The 19,480-nt window shown below is 41.7% G+C and overlaps 2 protein-coding genes across 3 annotated transcripts; both read left to right on the top strand.

Annotated features, from left to right (window-relative positions):
- The first annotated feature begins 1,011 nt into the window (after positions 1 to 1,011).
- On the top strand, positions 1,012 to 6,027 carry fgf3 (fibroblast growth factor 3). Its single transcript, XM_077024161.1, has 3 exons — positions 1,012 to 2,781; positions 4,234 to 4,337; positions 4,809 to 6,027. Exons 1-3 carry the CDS (start codon positions 2,505 to 2,507, stop codon positions 5,295 to 5,297), a joined length of 870 nt encoding a protein of 289 aa, XP_076880276.1. The 5' UTR covers positions 1,012 to 2,504; the 3' UTR covers positions 5,298 to 6,027.
- A 5,808-nt stretch (positions 6,028 to 11,835) lies between these two features.
- On the top strand, positions 11,836 to 15,320 carry fgf4 (fibroblast growth factor 4). 2 transcript variants are annotated; one of them, XM_077024159.1, is made up of 4 exons: positions 11,836 to 12,123; positions 12,213 to 12,530; positions 13,754 to 13,857; positions 14,614 to 15,320. In XM_077024159.1, the coding sequence occupies exons 1-4, from the start codon at positions 12,120 to 12,122 to the stop codon at positions 14,788 to 14,790; spliced, it is 603 nt and encodes a 200-aa protein (XP_076880274.1). In that variant the 5' UTR covers positions 11,836 to 12,119; the 3' UTR covers positions 14,791 to 15,320. The 2 variants fall into 2 exon arrangements, with proteins under 2 accessions (XP_076880274.1, XP_076880275.1); XM_077024160.1 differs by lacking the exon at positions 12,213 to 12,530.
- The last annotated feature ends 4,160 nt before the right edge of the window (positions 15,321 to 19,480 follow it).

Raw genomic sequence — 19,480 nt, 5'->3', positions numbered from 1 at the left:
CTCTGTCCCGTTCAGACTGCTTAAGCAGCCAGACCTCTGATTACCACGCACGCTAAAAATCAGCTCAAAGTGGGATTCCTATAAATAAATATAACAGCAAATCTAAAAGGTGGCGTATTTTTCTTTGCTTATCTACTCGTTGATATTTTGTTTCAATAGAAAACCCCAAAACAGGCAAATTATATATAATCGCAATTTAAAGATTACAATTAACCCCAGACAATGTCTTACACATGCACTCACCCTAGAAAAGAATATGTCACCCGCTAATAATGGAATAGCCTTTATTTGCTCAAATGTTAAAATGTGACATCTTAATTTTCTCTCTTTCTCTCTCTCTTTCTCTCTCTGTCCGGGACCGCGCAAAATCAGACAACTCATACTGATTATTACTGCGAGGCTTTGTGGGCGGCTGTGGGCCGTAATTAAAATACTTTTAGAAAGAAACAGCCGACCACATCTGAAATCCCACCCTCTGTCAGCATCAAACCACATCAAGATCGTCTCTCTCAGGAACGGTCACCAGAGCAGTGCATGATATACATCAGTAGGCTGATACCCTGGTGTGTAGTCTAATGTGCCCAGGGCCCGCAGCGCGCGGGAGAAGTGCGACGAATAACTTAATATGACCAAGCTCCCTCTTTTAAAACTGTGTGACAAACGGGGACGGCTGGTGATGTATGAACGAGGAAGACAAATTAAGCGCGCATTCCCTCGAGGTTTTAAAAGCTCTTGATAGCATGCGCTGGTGTTACGCCAAAGGGCAAGGAGATTTGTAGATGATGGTGCTAATTATGAGAATGGTAACCATAATGCGACCAAGATGGAAGCAATTTAGGCAGAAGTCATTTGCGCGCTACTCTTCCACCCACTGCTCGTGCACAACAGAAGCTTTGGTATTAGTTGCTGGAGACGTTTCAGACGTATTTAGAATAGCTTGAATATAGTGTAGACATATCAACGTAAATGTCATAATGCGGCTTTAATTAACGGCACGATCAAGACCTTTAGCTTCGTGTTGTAGCGACGCCGGAGGTGCGCTCTGGACAGTGTATGGGAATTAGTTCGGCACAGTCGATGGACTAGACTTCAGTTTTGGAACACACTGCCGGATTTCTTTTCCTCAGATGGCGAGGATATGCAGCACTTTTCTCTGATCCTCTTTGGACTGTCAGGAAGGACAAAACAGGTCTTAATCGGTCGATTCCCTTCAGTTATCTTTTAGCCAGTAAAAGCATCCTATATGCCCTCCCCAACAAGGCCTTTAACGAGCATGAACATCCGACAGATACTTAGCAGCGGAATGCAAAATTTCTTTAGAATTTCTTTGTAAAACGAGATGGTAAAAACGGAAGTTGTGTCAAGACAAATTACTAAGACTTGAGTGACTGACCGAGAACCGTTATTTTGAGTGGGAGGGAGCTGAGTAAATAAAAGGATGCCTTTACGCATAGTTATTTCAAAATACCAGCTAGAAAAATCGCAACAGAACAGAGATGGTTAAAATGCTTTAATGACGTAAATGTACTTTACTGTACGCAGTCGTTTAAATGTTTCGAGATACAAACGTTGACGAAAGTGTAACTTTAGTCAGAAACTGCAGAAATACAATCTAGTCAGACGCACAGCAAAACGTTCAGAAGAGTTCAGTGAGTTGTTGAATCAATGCTCCGCGAGTTATTGAATAGTGTTCAGGGAGTTGTTAAGTCATGCGTTCAGCAAAGATATCTCAGTCGGCGATGCTGCACATTTTACACGCATCTGTTTCGAATATGCACCCTGGAAAGCCACGTGCGTACACACACACACGTTAACGTCACTGTTCGATCTAGTCGCGAGCAGCGAAAATTAATTTGATAGTCGCGAGCCACAGGGCAATGCTCATGCCTCCAGACCACAGTGTATAATTTTCGGATGTATAATTGGCCTTTTGGATCTTTCAAAAGAAGAAAACTCTGCCCTCGGATGGCTCGCTTCTTTGTGATGCGGTTTTCCGCAGTAAGCCGTCGTGTGTAATGCTGTGTAATTTTATCCACGCTGCAACCTCTTGGTTCACACAAGACTGATACCTTTGCCTCCCCCTTTTCCTTTGTATCAATTGGTCGGGCCTCGGGCTATTGTTACAGGAAGGTTCTTTATTTCTGTGCACACTGTCGATCAGCGAAATCTCACGATAGCCTCCATGTGAAATCGAGGGGCTTTTTCCTCCACCTCGGGCAGATACAGTGTGCTTTGGAGAGGAGAGTGGAGCCCATGACCACCACCGAGAGGAGCCCACGCTGTTGTCACCACGCCGGCTCTAATAAATGACCAGGGCTACTCCGAAACCAGAATACCGCAGATTAAAGACAGGACACTGGGATACATAAACTTTCATATGTTCCGTGGACTGGATCGCTTCGTTTTGACTTTGCGGCACAGACAAACGTTACTTCTTTGATGGGACCCCGAGTGCCAGCTCTTTGTATTCCTGCGAGATTTTTCCGATATCCGGCCATGCCACAATGGTTATAATTCAGCTCTTGTTGTTGCTGAGTTTCTTGTATACAAGTGTGCAGGAGTCTCTGGCGGTGAGGGTGGCCGGGAGCCCGCGGGCGCCTTGTGCCGGGGGCCGGGCGTGTGACCCGAGGCAGCGGCGGGATGCCGGGGGACGCGGTGGGGTTTACGAACACCTCGGAGGAGCTCCGCGACGCAGAAAACTTTACTGCGCCACAAAATACCATTTGCAAATTCACCCAAATGGGAAAATAGACGGATCTCTTGAAGAGGACAACCCTTTCAGTAAGTATACTTGAACCCAGTTAATGTTCCTCGAACTGAAAAGCGGGAATAGCGTTGTACTTTTAAGCATTTGTTTACATCGCTTATGCGGAATGAAACTGCAAAAACTTTATTGGTAGTGTTTTCCAATAATTAGTAAATAATGGGAAAATCTGTTGTAAAACTAGAACACATACAGCTTCAGAAGTAAATTTCAGAAAATATATTCAGTTACCTTCAAAAGTCAAATAAGAAACCAAAGAAATAGCGTCGCCACTGTGTCAATAAAATGTCATATATAGACTAAGAAAAACCAAACGTAACAGCAAACGTTCTGAACAGTGACTTTGGGGAGGTGTACAAAACAGTGAAGGGAACCTGATTTCACTGACAATTTAGTTAAATGATATAGACATTTTAACAAAGTATGTTTTCAACGTGTTTTGTTTTTTGTATTATTATTTTTTTTGAGGGGGGGGGGGGGTCTTGCTCGTAATCACTTGTTTTACTTAGCCTATATTATGTCTGACATATCAAGCTAGTGACACTCGGGGGCTTGTGGTCGTTGTTTTTAGCCGATCGGTTTTTATCTCAATTCTGCAGTCATTTGTCAAGCATAGGTTTCCAATTAGCCAAATCCAACCCCCGAGAGGATGCGCATTTCCATATGAAAATAGGATTTAACAGACACTTTAACATAATGACAGAGAACGGATGTATTTATCCAATAAAAGGATGATTATTCGAGAGACTAGAATGAAGAGGACCATTAATCACTGCAAAAGACAAGAATAAACATCCACTTAAAGGCGCGTTTAGTGTTTGTGTATCTAATCTGTCAGTGTGTTTGCAACAGGATTGGCTTGTCAGGAGTTGTTCTGTAGGTCGTAACTCAATCAGTGCAGAGAGGTATAACTTGCATATAAAAATAAACACGGTAAAACCGCACTTAAAGTGATATATTATTTATTATTTTTTTCTTTTATTTATTTTGGAAAGGAGAGTAAACAATAGCGCATAATGTTCGAGGGTATAGGGAACCTTAAACGTCAAAGTCATTCGCCAGGTCTTTAGAGGCAAATCTGTTTGACCTTAGTCAAGCTTTTATCCAACTCTGTCAATCTCTCAGTAAATCGCGACTCGGTCTTTGTGTAAGACGACAAGGCACTTTTCCTGGTGATAATAGAACGAGTAATTTACAGCACTAGTTCTGTAGGCCTTTAACGAAAGAGCAAGACCGAGATATGCCCCAGGGTTTACCCACATAAAAAGATATCTCATCAGATATCTCTTTTGCACTCGTATCCACTCATCTTTACACATTTATGAAATTAAATAGGCTTTCATTAGCAATATGCAATAATACGAAGCTAAGGACCTTCTTTATTCTACGCGTGCCATGATAGTTCGATTTTGACGTTTTACGAATGACTTTCATAGTATGCTAAATGACACATTGATCTGTTCTTCTAGGTATACTGGAGATCACTGCAGTTGATGTTGGAGTGGTAGCCATCAAGGGCCTGTTCTCTGGGAGATACTTAGCAATGAATGAGAAAGGTCGGCTATATGCCTCGGTAAGGGTTACGTCACACTGGAAACCAATCTGTAGATATGGAGCAAGTAACTGGCTCAGATAACAAGAAGAGCAATTTGATTCCATGGCCACATGGTGGTGTTTTCATGCGTAACTAGTATGGCCACATAATATTGGATTAGTGAGAATGAGACACATTTTCAAAGTTTTGATCTTAAATTGAGAATAATTACTAATGCGCAGAGAATTAAACTGGTTAGAGGTTATTGTGCACGTGACTCGAGGATGTTTTGTTTGTGATTTTGTAGCTGTTTCTGCATATAATGTATCAATTTCTACAGAAATCATAGAATCAGACAAACATTTGCCTGTAAATGCTATTTTAAAAGGTGTATCATCACAGATTATGATCACTTGTGACACAGAAAGTAAAATGACTGAGTAATCTGGAAAATACTAACAAAACAAACTATGATAAGTCAATACTGACATTCAGTTCTTTGCCTTTCAGGAAGTCTTTAACAAAGAGTGTGAGTTTCTGGAGCGGATCCATGAGCTAGGGTACAACACGTACGCGTCCAGACACCATTCCACCACACAGCCACCCTCTCTAGGGCTTAGTGGAGGTGGCAGCAGCGGTAAACGCAGAGCCCTTGCCAGGAAGCAGTGGTACGTCTCCATCAACGGCAAGGGCCGGCCCAGGAGGGGCTTCAAGACAAGGAGCACTGACAAAGCTTCCCTCTTCCTGCCCCGTGTCTTGGGCAACAAGGACCACGAGATGGTGCGTCTCCTGGAGAGCAAGCAACATCAGGCGGGCTCCCACCAGGCCCGCGCCGGCCGGCCCGAGAGGAGGAGGAGACGGCACCGGGGAGCCAAGAGCCCCAGCAGAAGGGCACACACACACAGAGAGGAGCCCGAGCTCCCGAGAGAAACTTTGTCTGTCAAACATGCCAAACAAGTAAAACGAGGAAAACCTACCTTGGGGACAGACGATTTTTAAGGAGGACCTTTATCATTGTTGTGCTACTGTTTTAGATAAAGCAAAGGTCTTTTCTTTATACTGAGAGAAGGACTTCCTGCTTTATTTTTCTTTTCTTTGTGATAAAACAGCTTTTTTTGACAGTCCAAATACATTTATGTGACCAAAATGTAATACTGCTGGATGTTTCCAGACATCTGCAAAAAGTGTAATTATTGTAATATAGTTGTATACAGTCGTTCTGAACATTTTTTCATCCTTAAGCATTTTTTTTTAATGAAATTAGACATTTTGAAGGTTTGGAAGTGCTTGACAATGCCGGAGATGTGTTATGTTGTTGGACTTTATAGATAATGGTGTCCAGAAAAGCACTTTTTCAAATTAACATATAAAGTAGGAGACAACAATACACATAAAACAGATTAAAAAACATACATGTGGTAGTCTACTGTCTGCATTGAGAAGTACTTTGTATATTACTAATGTTATGCATATTTATTTTTTTCACTTGCTAAGTTATTGATGACAGTTAAAACAGTTTCAGGTGTCAAAGAATATTAATATTACTTTGTTCACAAATATTACTTTGTGAACTATTAGAATAAAACCGCATCATTTGCGATGTGAAGAGTTTAAATGGACTCTCTTGGTTGAGATCCAAAATTATTTTTCAGTTGTCTAGAAGTAAATAGACAGTCAAGTTAGTTGTAAAAGGTACTGTTTCGTATGTAATGAACACTGTAAAAAGTGACAGTAATGCTAAAGTTGTGTTATCCGCTGAAGGCTAAACATGGAGAAATGTCACCAATAAATTATACGGAAATATACATCTACATCTTGAGTGTTGCATTTAGAGTTAAATTAATTTTTGAGACCCTTCACTGAAAGGATTTCACATACCAACACAAAATACTCCCAATATTTCAAGAATAAAAATATCAAGATAATCTGGCAGCTGTTTAGATATATCAGGATATTACCATAACAGAACAACCTCTGAACGTTGAGAGGTTTGCACTGAAGAATGATTCATGTTGTCACACAGATGGATATTATAAAATGTCATTAATGGATCTAAAAAAACATATACGTGATATTCATATTTGACTGTAAGTGTTATTTCAAAATGGCAACTAAGGTTTATAGTCACAGGGGCAATATAGCATAGTTTTAGCCTAATAGCAACAGTTTTACCTGTATCTTTGTTGAGGAAAGTGAAACCATTTAGGTATTCATATTTATACAACCCAAATAGCCACAAGAATTGATTTCAGTTCTATACATTTTTTTTTTGTATAGAAATCCTTTGTGGCATTGACCTCTAAATATAACGATGGTAATAAATGAAGTAATATTGCAGGATGCGAGTCATTTTCTGTTTAGTCTGCTCGTACGTTAGATTACACAGGCGCAGAGATGCGTTTCTCCACGAAAAATTGACATTTTATCAAAGATCCGAAAAGAAATCATTTTCCGTTTTAGAAACTTCAAATCCTCACAGGACTACGCGATTGTGAGCGCTGAAGCAAGAACGGCGGTTAATGCTTCAGACATCTAAAGGAGAAAAAAGAAATGTTACTCTATACTTTTGTAACTTTCAAAGCTTCCTGCCGGTGACAATGGCATATCTCAGGGGGCACCTTGGCAGCACTGACGCCCGAGACATTCCTTCGCCTTTTTCAAAACGACTATAGCCCGAGATGCGAAAACAAGGCAATACCCCGTCAAAGGAAAAACCCCGTCATAGAAAATGCTATACTTTGCTATAGTTAGCTATGAATGCCAAACTCTAATATTACTTAAACGGTATGCGGAGCTTCAGATAAATAGAAGAAAAAAAACACCTTTGCGGGCATTGTGATCCTTACTTTCTGCACCCTAAATACCCCCTTATGTGATCAAATCTTTCCAAACATAACTTTAAATTATCAACGCCGTGGCTGCTTTTTGTTTTTGCTAAGGTTAATTTCTCTCCGTCATGAAATAAGAATTATTAGGTTTTTTAAACACAGCGTTCAGACTCATGCCCTTCAAGAGGACATTTGCGCTACCGGGAGACCCATATAACAAGAAAATATTTTAAAGATCTGTTTTCTTTAACACTTTATTATTTTGACATTTGCGTGAAATTCTATGATGTGTGTTGCAAAGTTTAAGCAAGTTTAACAAGGATGAATTAGTTCACTTATTGTAATCCTGTGCGTGGGACTGTATAGTCACAAAGTTAGTCCTGCTGTTTGATCCTTGTTCTTAATACCTTTTTAGGCACACGACGCCCGCATTAGTTCAGTGGCTTTGAACAAGTCAACAGAAGCCCAGGGGTTAATGTTCAGCGTCGCAGCCGAGCGACTTCTGATGACCTGTGCTCAATAATGAGGTGAAGAGACGGGCAGAGACGCTCATTAACGCGGTCGGCAAAAAAGGCTCCGACGGAGTCGTGTCTTTCTGCAGGTTCAGAGATTATTTTCGGCGCCTTTAAGCTTAATTTAAAAACATAAAATGCTTCTAATTACTGAAATAGGTCCTGAAATAGTCAGGATGACAAAATGGTCGTTGATTTAATTTTTGTTTACGCCACGGAACTGCGAATATCTCGCAAAAAAAAAAAACTTGTTAATTCAGTTCCGTCAATCGCTCAACTCGGTTTTTCTTTAACTGACCTAAATCACAAGGTTCAGGATAGTGCAAACAGTTCCAATTAAAATCACTACTATTCAGTCGTATTCTTCCCTGGACTGAGGGTCTCAAAGGGCCCCGGTCCTCGTGCCTATCTAATTGGTATCGTCAGGAATTTCTTTGGTACTGACCCAGTGAGGTCTGGGGGTATTGTTGGTGCAGACAGGCCTCCTACTGGCCATCTGCGTGGGACCCCCATGCGTAGCTGACCCCTGCACTGCAGAGATCATTACACCTTCCTTAGAGTTTCTACATATGCGCTCTCTCTCTCTCTCTCTGTCTCTCTCTCTCTCTCTCTCTCTCTCTCTCTCTCTCTCTCTCTCTCTCTCTCTCTCTTTCTCTCTCTCACTCTCACTCTCTCGCTCTCTCTCTCACTCGTTACATCTCAGTACTTTATTTCATCAGTGCGGGTCCGCGGTATGCAATGTGATGAATGATACATCCACCAGAAAAACGATCATTTAATTGTTGAACAATACGCTCCTCTGCATATATCATATTATCATATTATTGGGACTATTGGGATTATTGGGAAATATCATATTATCATATTATTGGGACTATTGGGGTTATTGGGAAATATGATAGAATCGACGGTTATAAGGGAGACTGAAAGTCGGATAAGAACCACAACAGGTGGGTTGCGCTTGGGCAAACTTAAATCCTCTGTTTCCTTAATAATTCAAATTAAGATCGAATCATAACAATTAGCTTAAAATTGATGTTGTATGATGAATGAAAAATGTTGTATTTGTTAAGTTTACCTCATAAACTGTTAATCGACTCTTCATTGAAGAGCTGTAACTTGGAATTTCTTTAAAATAACCCGCCACAATTAGTCTAACAGGGTAACAGGGGGCGATTATGGATTATGTCAATATGTCAATTTTATATAGGCCTATATAAACATATATATATATATATATATATATATATATATATATATATATATATATATATATATATATATATATATATATATATATATATATATATATGGCTGAAGGGAACTTCACTGACGCGTATTTGGCATTGCTGTAATTTTCAGTAGTGACCTATAGAGGGAAGCAGTGTTCATCAGATTCTGAAAAGTATTGACAATAGCGACGTTATAAAATACCACAGCTGAAGTCAAATCCGAAGTAGCATCTCTATGGATTCCAAACAGCGCGAGCAGAGGAGAGGGGCAATACGCACCAGCTGTCTTTGCAAAAGATCAAGGGGGCTACGGGGTGGGCCCCGGCGACTATGTTTGATAGTAATCTCTTTCTCAAAGATCAATGGTACAGTCTAAAAAGGGCAATATAACAGAGGCTTGCTGATTGCTATGGGTGTAATCGTGCCGAAGAAAGGCGAGTAAAACACAGAGTAACGTCAGGTTACTTTCTCAACAAACCTCAAAGATGAAATAGTAATCACAACCGCAGTGGCTCTAAAGAAAGGCTATGTTCGGATAGGTTTGCGGTATATAACGCGGTGTATTCATATTTCGATTCATTGTCGTTGTATTGCTTACGTGTTTTGTATTATACCGCGGCTACCGAAGAAAGCTGCGATCCCATTCCATAGGTCATGTAAACATAAAATAATTCCCATTACAATCGCCCAGTTTAGCACAAATATTTCACATACAAAGTGTTGGTTCATGAAACATTAAAGTTTATGATTTTATTGTGTTTACTGCATCTAACGTTTATTTATATTCTCCTTCGTGATGAATTGAATTGTAAAGTCCGATTGCAGCACCCTGGAGAGCGTCCGCGCAGAACCGTTCTTATTATATCTGAGATAGATGGGGGAATATCTGCTGATATAACCTGTAGAGCGAACACGCACATCTGACAGATACTGTTCAAGGCCATACGTTATTAAACGCACACCTAACGGACGTATATGCCATGCAAACCCTGGCCTAAAACATATGATTATTTTATGGTACGTTCTTTACAAGGTTCCGCAAGGTTTGATTCTTTTTATACCAAAACATTTCGAGAGTAATTTAGATAATAGATTAAAAGAAGTGCAGAGTAAAACAAATTATTTGCGAAACTAAAAACATTCATGTTCCTTTCTCTTTTATATAGCCTACCCAAGAAAGCATCTCAGATCAAACGTACGTATAGGAGCATTGCGACAACACGCCTATTCGATAGTATAACAATTCATTACAAACAATGAGCCATTTTGATCAGTCCCTGAACCCACATCTTGATACGAGCAAGACCAAACTACACACACACAGATCAAATGAAGCGCGCGACAAACGATGCGTTTCTGTGTGCAGAGCCCCACGTTGGAGGCAACATTAGTGAACCATGGATCGTTGGATAGGAGGGGTCGCCAAGCGACAGGCCGGACAACTTGGGCAACAGCCCGACATCTAGAGGCATTGAACATTTCGGTTTGATGTCTTGGGGGAAAAAAGAAAGGACTCCTTAGACAATGAGGTGTAGCCAAACGTGAACGTGAGAAAACGTTGTCATGCGAATCTATGTCTCAGAAGGAGTATGGGAAGAATTGCGTCGCAGGCCTATTAGACGGGAATGTCCTTAAGATTTTGTTCCTGTATGTACGGACGTATGTATGCATATATGTATGTGTGTATTCATTCATTCAATCATTCATTCATTCATTCATTCATTCGTTCGTTCATTCCAGTGAATTCAACTGTAATATGAAGATTAAGTCAGTGTCGGTGACCAAGAAACACAACCTTTTTAACATCCGCCTCTGTCCAGAGCAATAGGCAGTATCTGCTATATTACTGCTGATTGTAGCTGCTGTTACTATTGAAGTGAACACAATCAAAATCTCTCAGACCTGTGACACGTGGGCACTAAGAAGAGAAGCAGGTAAATCACACGACTCATGTCATTTGCTGAGAGTTTGAACTATGTAGTGATTCTTATTCTTAACAAACCACGGACCACGGTGGTGTTGCTAAGGATTTTGTGCCGATAAGGGTTTTGGTGTGGCGCTGTGGTTATTCGCTTTTACGTTTCGGCCGCCACACTTCCCGCGGTCCGGGTGAAAGCTCACGGTGTGCCCACACAGTGACGCACAACGTTCACCACGGGACAAACGAAATCCCTAAATGTCCCTAAATGGTCAGTTTGCAATGATTTCTCCGCTTTGGTCGTGTTATTGTTCATTTGTCAGTGACTGTAGTTAATCTAATGCATTTCTCTAGACTACAGCTCAGACTGTGACACGCAGTCACTGGGGCCACACACCAATGCGTTCTGTGTGCCGCTCAGTTCCCTGCCTGAAAACATGCACACTTGACAAGCTTTTCCCAGTCTAGTTTGTCACGGTATTGTTCTCACGGAAACCCGGTGTCACCATCTTCCTTTTTGAAACCAGTCCTCAGTTAGTATTCGAAATTGGTTGAATTCAACTTTTGTTTTTTCCTGTTATTGTTCATTTATAGAACTGTCTCCTGTCCTACATTGCTGTCTGTTAACTTAGTGACTTCCGATTTTACATCCTTCCATACATAAATTATTTGATTTCTGTCCGATAATGAAGGAAGCTTTGCACAAAGCAAACTCAACTGTAGCTGGTTGATTTTAAAGCTTTTTTTATTTTTACAAAGCATGAATAAAATATGATAAGGGTATTAGCCTATTTTACATACAATTGTCTCGTTATGTGACGAAGAGTTTTAAAATCTTAAGAAGTATGTTTGTAAACGAGCGCGCTTTGCTCAGTTATAGAAGCTATAGAAGCTTCTAAGCTATCCAAAAACTGTGAATCAAAAAAGGACATAATTTCTATAGACAGTGTTTTTGTAACGTGACACAAACGTGGTAAGTCTGTAGGCTGTGATGTTTATAAATGAGCGAGCGAAAGTCGCACACTCAAAGAAACGCACGCACGCACACTGCCTTCCTCGCTACCCACAGCCTGTACGCGCGCACATTATAAGGACTCGGTCCGCGCGGAGTGGTTCACATCGCCCCGTGATGCAGCGTGCAGAGCGTGATGTAATTTCGTTGCACATATAAATATCGTCGGCAAGGGAAACGCGGCATGGCTGAGCTGCGCTAGCGGGCACACTCAACACTTCTTAACTCGGAACCGACTTTGAAGCAGGCACGCTGGAAAGGACATACCCTTCTGAGCGCGACTTCGTGTCGCTCAACGGGGTTATCAGCAGTTTCGCATATGAGTAAGCGAGTTTGTTTTTTGGAATTGTTTTGGGGGCTCTGTCACAAAAATAGACAAAGACCATATCTTTAGTCTATTTACCTCCTTCAGACACTGACGTGTTGGTCACGAGAATGACTGTTCAACCGGCCCTCTTACCAATATTGGTCTTGGGACTAATTACAAGCTCGGTGCGCTGTGCTCCCCTACCGGGCAGGCAGAGCGGCCCCGCGGAGCGACGCTGGGAGACACTCTACACTCAATCTTTGGCTCGAATCCCCGGGGAAAGAAGGGATATTAACCGGGAGAGTGACTATCTCATGGGGATTAAACGACTGCGGCGTCTTTACTGTAATGTAGGTATTGGATTTCATCTTCAAGTATTACCCGACGGTAGGATTACTGGAGTGCACAACGAAAACAGATACAGTAAGTTTAAGCATACTTCATTTAAAAATAAACAAATAAACAAAAAACTTAAAAAACTTCATTTAATCTCCCGTTTTCGTATAACATATACGATACTTGAATTGTCTCTTTACAAACAGAATGGTCAAAATCTGGGAAACGTGAACGCCACAGAAGATGCGCAATATCAATATTAATACGTAGTTGAGAGGACTAACAAAACAACAGCATCTGAAATATAATTTCAGTTTGTTCAAAAGGGGAACACTAATAAGCTGACTAATAATACTCTGATGTGTTTGAGCTTAGAATGAGGCATTGGTTACTCTTTAAGTATTAATAGGTTACTAATGTATTCGCCGTTGACGAGTTACGTCGTTACAAAGCAGATCACATGTGGTTGGGGGGTGTACTCAACATCTGGGTTCTTGAGTGATGCGTTCTTTCCACACCCCTTACTTGACACGGGTCTGTGTAACGGGAGATTGTCCGGAACCGGGCCAATATCTAAAGCTGGTCCTAAAGTTCGGATGGAGATAAACCCATCTGTTATGGCACATTAACTCCTTGACCTTGGGCGTCTAATTAACGACCAACCCAGATATCGCGATATGTGGCAACAGGCAATGGTTATTAAAAGTATTTTTTTCTGTTCTAACATACCGCTCAGTTCTAAAATACCTGTAGTTGTCACAGTGATAGAGTAGAACTTTAGAAATGTGTGTAGTCAATATCGATACATACCCTAGAGCTGTTTTGTGTTCCCTTAGACTATTTTAAGCCATGACATAAAACTGAAGGGAGATACATTACATACGTTTTCATTACATACGCAGTAACCACACAGCACCTCTATAAACGGGACGAGGCATCGTTCTAAGGAGGACCCAGCACATCTCTATTACAAGGAAACTTGTGCCTGAATTTGAAAAAAAAAAAGACACTGAATATCATGCTTTAATAAATCTTATTGCATTAATAAACTATAATTAATCCAGGGACTGGTAAAAATAGCAAACCTTACACAAGTGTGGATGAATAATCCGTGATGGTACAAAAGGGGGAGCAGACCAATATAAGTACTTGTGAAACACAGACGGTGTCATTTCCTACTAGGATGCTCTGGAAGGCTCAATGTAAACACTCACAGAGCCATACAAATACAGCCATCCTGGATAGGCTAAAGATGTGGCTAAGGACACATGTCAAATGAGCTCGTTTGTATTCTTTGTTGTTTGTTGCAGGTCTTCTCGAGATATCTCCGGTGGAGAGGGGAGTCGTGACACTGTTTGGCGTCCGGAGCGAGTTATTCGTGGCCATGAGCAGCAAGGGGAAACTCTACGGATCTGTAAGCGCATGAAATGATTTACGACAGGTTTCCGCCTGTAGATGTTCTTATCGGTGCTCGATGACATATCACTCTTTACTAGAGCTCCAACCCTCCCCCCCCCCCCCCCCCCCACACACACACACACACACACACACCATACTGTAAAGCCACCCTGTCCCCATGCTCTGCCAGGCCCTGTCCTCGTCACATTTCAGCTCAGCGGTGGCGCGCTTCCAACGCCTAGTTGTGTTTTCATTGTGGGCCGGACAAACCCGGGACCGGTGGAGCAGTAGATCATTTAGACTGGGCATTCCATTCTTAGCATTGCCAGCCAACACATGCACCTACTGTCCTTCCCAGAGAGAAGATGAACTAGCTAAAATGGACCACCCAGATTCTGTCTCACCCACAGCCCAGCCAGCCCCAAGCGCCCCCCCCAATAATATGGCAAAATACTGACTTTCCTTCATTGGTCGAAGCTCGATCTAAAGTACAATCGTGCTTCAGACGTACCGATTCAACTTTGAGCCGATAGCCCCATACCGATATGGATACCCCCAGGTGCACAGAGGAGCTGTTTCAGTGTGGCCCGGTAATGGAGGTCAGCCGACTGCTTGATCTTCACATATTCACTCGGTTGACAATGCGATCAGAGACGTACTTAAAAGAATACGTAAAAGATTATGTAAAAGATTGTTTTGCTGAACAAATGCATCTGCAGGTTTAGGCTGCAATTCAGAATCCTAATGTCCTCATCATTCATTTCCATCTCAGGTGCAGTTCACAGATGAATGCAAATTCAAAGAAAAACTCCTGGCCAACAACTACAACGCGTACGAATCCGTAGCGTATCCAGGGATGTACATGGGACTTAGTAAGGCTGGCAAAACAAAAAAAGGAAACAGAATTTCAACAGCCATGACAGTGACACATTTCTTGCCAAGAATTTGAACAAACGAGGAAAGAAAGGGCGCTCAACCTGAGGCGGAAATACCAAACGATGCTCCTTCCACGGAGGTCACACACGAGGTTAAGTGTATCGTGTATGTGTATATTAGACTATTTATAATAGTCCATTTTATATTTCCTTTAAACTGCCTCTTTGTAAGTGTGAACACATTTAATTTATTTTTCATTTGTTTATTTATCCTATATGCTGCTATCAAGTGTTTTTAATACGTGAAATTCCTACAATGCCCAATGTATTGTTTTTTTTTTCTTTTCTTGCACTGTTTTTTGTTTTGTTGTTCTAAAATAATGTTTTGAAGGAGTGAATTCCTTCAAATTCCTGGGAAAGAAGTAAGTAAGTCTTAGCTCTAAGTGTCTGAACTCGTGAAATTGTATCAACCCCAACGGTATTACGCACTGGAGCAATTGTCCAATGTCCACCCTCCTTTGTGCAGGACTGGGGTCTAAATGAAGCAGTATCGGTTTACTCTCGGTAACTGAAAGTGCGCCGTTGAAGTCCTACCCCATATCTGTTTTTAGCTCTGGTGGGGCTGGGGGTGTGGGGGTATGGGGGGTGGGGGTGGTCTTTGAACTCTGAACTTATCTGTAGTCAATCCTTGTCAGATCTATAAGGCTCTGGATAGAGAAAGCCATCTTCTTGACATTACACAAGCAAAAAGTACATGTATTAAAACACGATTACACGCTGATATGAAAGACAGATACAATATCCAAACTCCTTTATAAACACATGTTTTATGATGCAGCTTTAGTCTTTTCCTATGGTACATAGAAGGGCAATGTGGCATGATCAAAGATCAGTATTTGTATAAATTGGTAACACGTAATGACAGGATCAGTTGAGTCTAGGGCTAGGGGGTGTGGACTTACTTGAGGCTATTAATGTTTTTTTTTTCTCTTTTATACAACTTTGACAATAAGGTAAAATGATCTGTCTGCCTTCCAGTCATTGTCTACCTCATTATGTTTTCGTTTGACGGTCTACTGTTCTCAGTTCTGCTGACAGCGAATGTTTCCCGTAGCGTGCCTTAACGCGGGCTGGCTCGTAGCATCGCTGCTCACCGAAGTCCTGGCCGCCCCTGCATCCTGGTTGTGCCTTGTCACGTTTGAGCTATCTTTACCCTGTGATTTACTTTTGGAAAGGATAATCATGGTGGAAATATTTGAAGACAGCTGTTAGTCTGCACTATACGCTCACCAGTAACCCTATATTTGTCTTTAGATATTTTGTAAATATAATATGCTGTAATTAGTGAAGTACCAAGAAGGTGTTTTTTAGCCAGGTATTCCACTTTGTTTAATATGGTAGGCTTTCCTTTTACATGGGGAGAGGTTTGTCAAATCCATTTAGAACCCTTTTCCAACTGACCGAGAAATATCTCAAACCAAGCATTCCTTATTGTTAATATTTGTTACAGGTACAAATTAACGTAAACATTTTAGAGATATTTTTTATTTAGTCTACCAACATAATACAAAGAGAATGTTGACAGGTGGATGGATGGATGCACAGTGGTTATCGTAACTAAGTTTCACCAAACATCTCAACAGACAACCATGTCAATATCAGAAATCATTGCAACACAGCCATATTTTAGGAATAAATTGAATGATCATTTTAGGAATGATTTGAGAAACTTTTTTATGCATTGCTGTTCTTCCAACTTTCCATTGCTAGCTCATGTTTTGATTCTGGATGTGCACAGTTGTCGATCTAATTTGATTTACTTAAGATGATGTTAGAGTTGTCCTGTCTCTCTCATTATATCTGCCGTTTTTACAGCTGTGACAAACTTCTTTCCAAATTGAGCTGTTTTGCATGAGCGTGGATGTTCCTCGCCATTGGTTAGATGGTCTCTGGAGGCAAATAGCTTCTATGATCCTCATCACCACGTGGAACCGATACAAATCAGTGGAGTGGATTTGCTTAAGCAAAAATCTGCAGTGTCAACATGCACATGTGGTCTGATGATATAGAGAAAGACAGAGTGCATCACCACTTCAACACTGTGCCCCTCAGCAGCGAGATCTCTGTCTGTTTCTGAGTTTGTATTCTAAAAAATGGACAGTGTGGAAATAAACTGTTGATTCTGTCCTCATGGTTACCTTATGGTTATTCATCCATCTACCTGCAGGTTGTTTCAGCATCTCAGATTGAGCTACTGGACCGACTGTCCTGCGGTGGTACATTGTGGGTCTTGATGCCATTTACCAAATATTGTCTGTAGTTTTATACAGGTCCAAACATTGTAATGTATGTGCCGTGCACATGACAATGCCCTAACTTAAGTGGAAGTTAATAAAGCTCTGAACAAATCTGAGCTGTGTTTTCTCAGTTCCTCCCTTTAGCTACAGAGGAATGCCGTGCAGGGCCTTAACCTGCTCAAACCACATCCATGGCTGTCCTGCCGCGGTCTGGCCAGCCGTAGTCACGCGCCCTGGCCTTCAGTTCCTCTCCCTGCTGGAGCCGAAACACTCGCCAGAAAACCTCCAAGTGTAACTTTAGAAAAAAAAGAAAGCCTTCTGTTCGGAGCGTCTAAATATACGCTCACAGAATCTGCATCTGGTGCTGCCAGACTACGCGTGGGCCCGGAGCTCCGCGCCCCACATTTCTGCAGGGTCGAGCCTGCCGAGTCGTGGCCCGCCTATGGTTCACGCTCAGCGAGGGCCTGGAGTGCAGACTGGGTGGTGTGGGCAGGCCCGAGAGCTGAGTGGTTCCTCCTGGGAGTGGAGTGCTCCCTGCCCTGCGACGGGGTAAGCCTCTCGCGCTACACCCCTCTCGGGAAGGGTGGGGGGGGAGGGTTGGTGGTGGGTGGTGTTGGAGGAAGGCAGCCGCTGCCCTTCTAGGCATGCGTTTCTCCGAAAGGGGAGCAGGTTTAAAAGCAGAGAGGGGCCTTCCCTCTGAACGTTGACTAATGAGGGGGTATCTCCGGCTGGCTTGTGTGTCACCACATCATGTTACCACAGTGACTTCTATTAACACTATTTTATTAACATTCAGATTGTCTTTTAATTTTTTCATAGGTCAGATTAAAGTTGTTTATAATAGTTTACTCTAAAAGCATTAAGGCTATGAGGCAGATGTCACACCTGTCATGAGATTTACAGCTCAATTGTCTCCTTGATCGGGGGGGATTTCAGCACCAGTGAGTATGAGCTGGCAGGCTTGCTTCTGTTTATGTAGCTCAGCATCAAGAAATCCCTGCAAAGCTGCAAAGTCTGTCTGTCATGTTAATGTCGTCTCTCTGAAATCTAACTGTCATGTTAATGTCAGGTCTGGCCACCAAATGGACAACCAAAATAGACGTATGGTCATCGCTTCTCAGACAGTGGACTCGTACGTGAACTACTGTGATATAAATCCCCCCAGCTTGTGTTGAAAAGTAAACTGTAGTATGTCTGAAATGGGTGTTTAACGATTACATGACCATAAAAACTGAGGTCACTGAGGTCAGTGTTTATTTCTGTGAATAAACATTCTGTGAATGTGAATCTTTGGTTGACAAAAGTTTTTTTTTTTTTTTTTTACCAAATCTTTGTTGCCAAATTTCTTAACACTCCTCTGGTAGATGCAGCTTGAATTCATTGCAGACGAGGAATATGAGTTCTATACAAATAACCATCTCATCACAAACAAGAGGGCAGGCAGAAGGAGACAGGTGTGGTCACTTAATACGCCAGTATTCCTGGCCATGAGCTGCGGCGATGTGCAGCACTGTCATTGCCTGAAAGAATGACGGCTTTCTGCTCCAATAAACAGAATGAATGAGGGCTGTAAAGGCCCCCTTTAAAATAGCCTCCCTGCCCCACCTACCTGCGTCAGGGTCATTGTCTCCACCAAATAAACATTACTCCACCTCTCAAGTGCCTCCTCTCCATTAAACGGTTTGCTCTTAAAACTATCTTTATATCATAACAGCCCTTTCAAGCCCGCCGGCACAAAGACATCACAGAGCAGGCTGACACCCTAACAGCTCACAACAACACAGTCGCTGACAGGAAGCGTATTGGCTGGTATTGACTGACCATTGGTGGGTGCTCTGGGCAAACAGGCCAGACACTTGTGGGCTTCAGGGGATACATAGAGAAGGAAAGACTGGAGAACGAAACTCACCCACAGAGCTCCGCGTGGTTTTACTACGCCTCTGTATTCGTGACACACTAACAAACATGGCAGGTAACGTGGTAGAGTTGAAGGGTCTCACTTTTGAGATCTTCTCCACACCACACTCGAATAAATGAAGAGTAATTCTAGCTCAGCTTTCTCTGACAGTAATATGGAGCATAAGCTTTTGTAACTTTAAAGGTTTTTTTTAATCAATTGTTAACATAGTTAATTTTCAATAAACAATGAATAATCAAAGTCATTGACAGTCAAAGGGGTTTATACATTAATGAGCTACATCCACAGAATTCTTCGTTCTTTTCTGTCACAGTTGTGGAATGTGTCCAAGTAACGAACCTTTACGAACCTTTAGTCTCAGGTCTAACACTTCTTCCACCAAAGTCATTTTTACCTCACTCTGTGTGTGTATGTACTTGCTGGCAGTATGATTCATTCACTGTATATGGATTTCATGTTGATTATATATATTATTTTTTTCATTTCCAACAGTTTGATCATTCTACTCATTGCTGCAAGCATTAAATGTATTTTGGGATTTGGGATGTG

Source organism: Brachyhypopomus gauderio, chromosome 12, assembly GCF_052324685.1.
Source record: "Brachyhypopomus gauderio isolate BG-103 chromosome 12, BGAUD_0.2, whole genome shotgun sequence".
NCBI lineage: Eukaryota > Metazoa > Chordata > Actinopteri > Gymnotiformes > Hypopomidae > Brachyhypopomus > Brachyhypopomus gauderio.
The sequence above is the reverse complement of the archived record's forward strand: the minus strand, read 5'-3'. Positions and strand labels throughout refer to the sequence as shown.

Bases quoted from the DNA above. Each gene is read 5' to 3' on its own strand.
- fgf3 (XM_077024161.1), top strand. From the start codon at position 2,505: ATGGTTATAATTCAGCTCTTGTTGTTGCTGAGTTTCTTGTATACAAGT. The intron at 2,782-4,233 runs GTAAGTATACTT...CTGTTCTTCTAG, and splicing joins TGAAGAGGACAACCCTTTCA to GTATACTGGAGATCACTGCA. The intron at 4,338-4,808 runs GTAAGGGTTACG...TTTGCCTTTCAG, and splicing joins AAGGTCGGCTATATGCCTCG to GAAGTCTTTAACAAAGAGTG.
- fgf4 (XM_077024159.1), top strand. The intron at 12,531-13,753 runs GTAAGTTTAAGC...TGTTTGTTGCAG, and splicing joins GCACAACGAAAACAGATACA to GTCTTCTCGAGATATCTCCG. The intron at 13,858-14,613 runs GTAAGCGCATGA...TTTCCATCTCAG, and splicing joins AGGGGAAACTCTACGGATCT to GTGCAGTTCACAGATGAATG.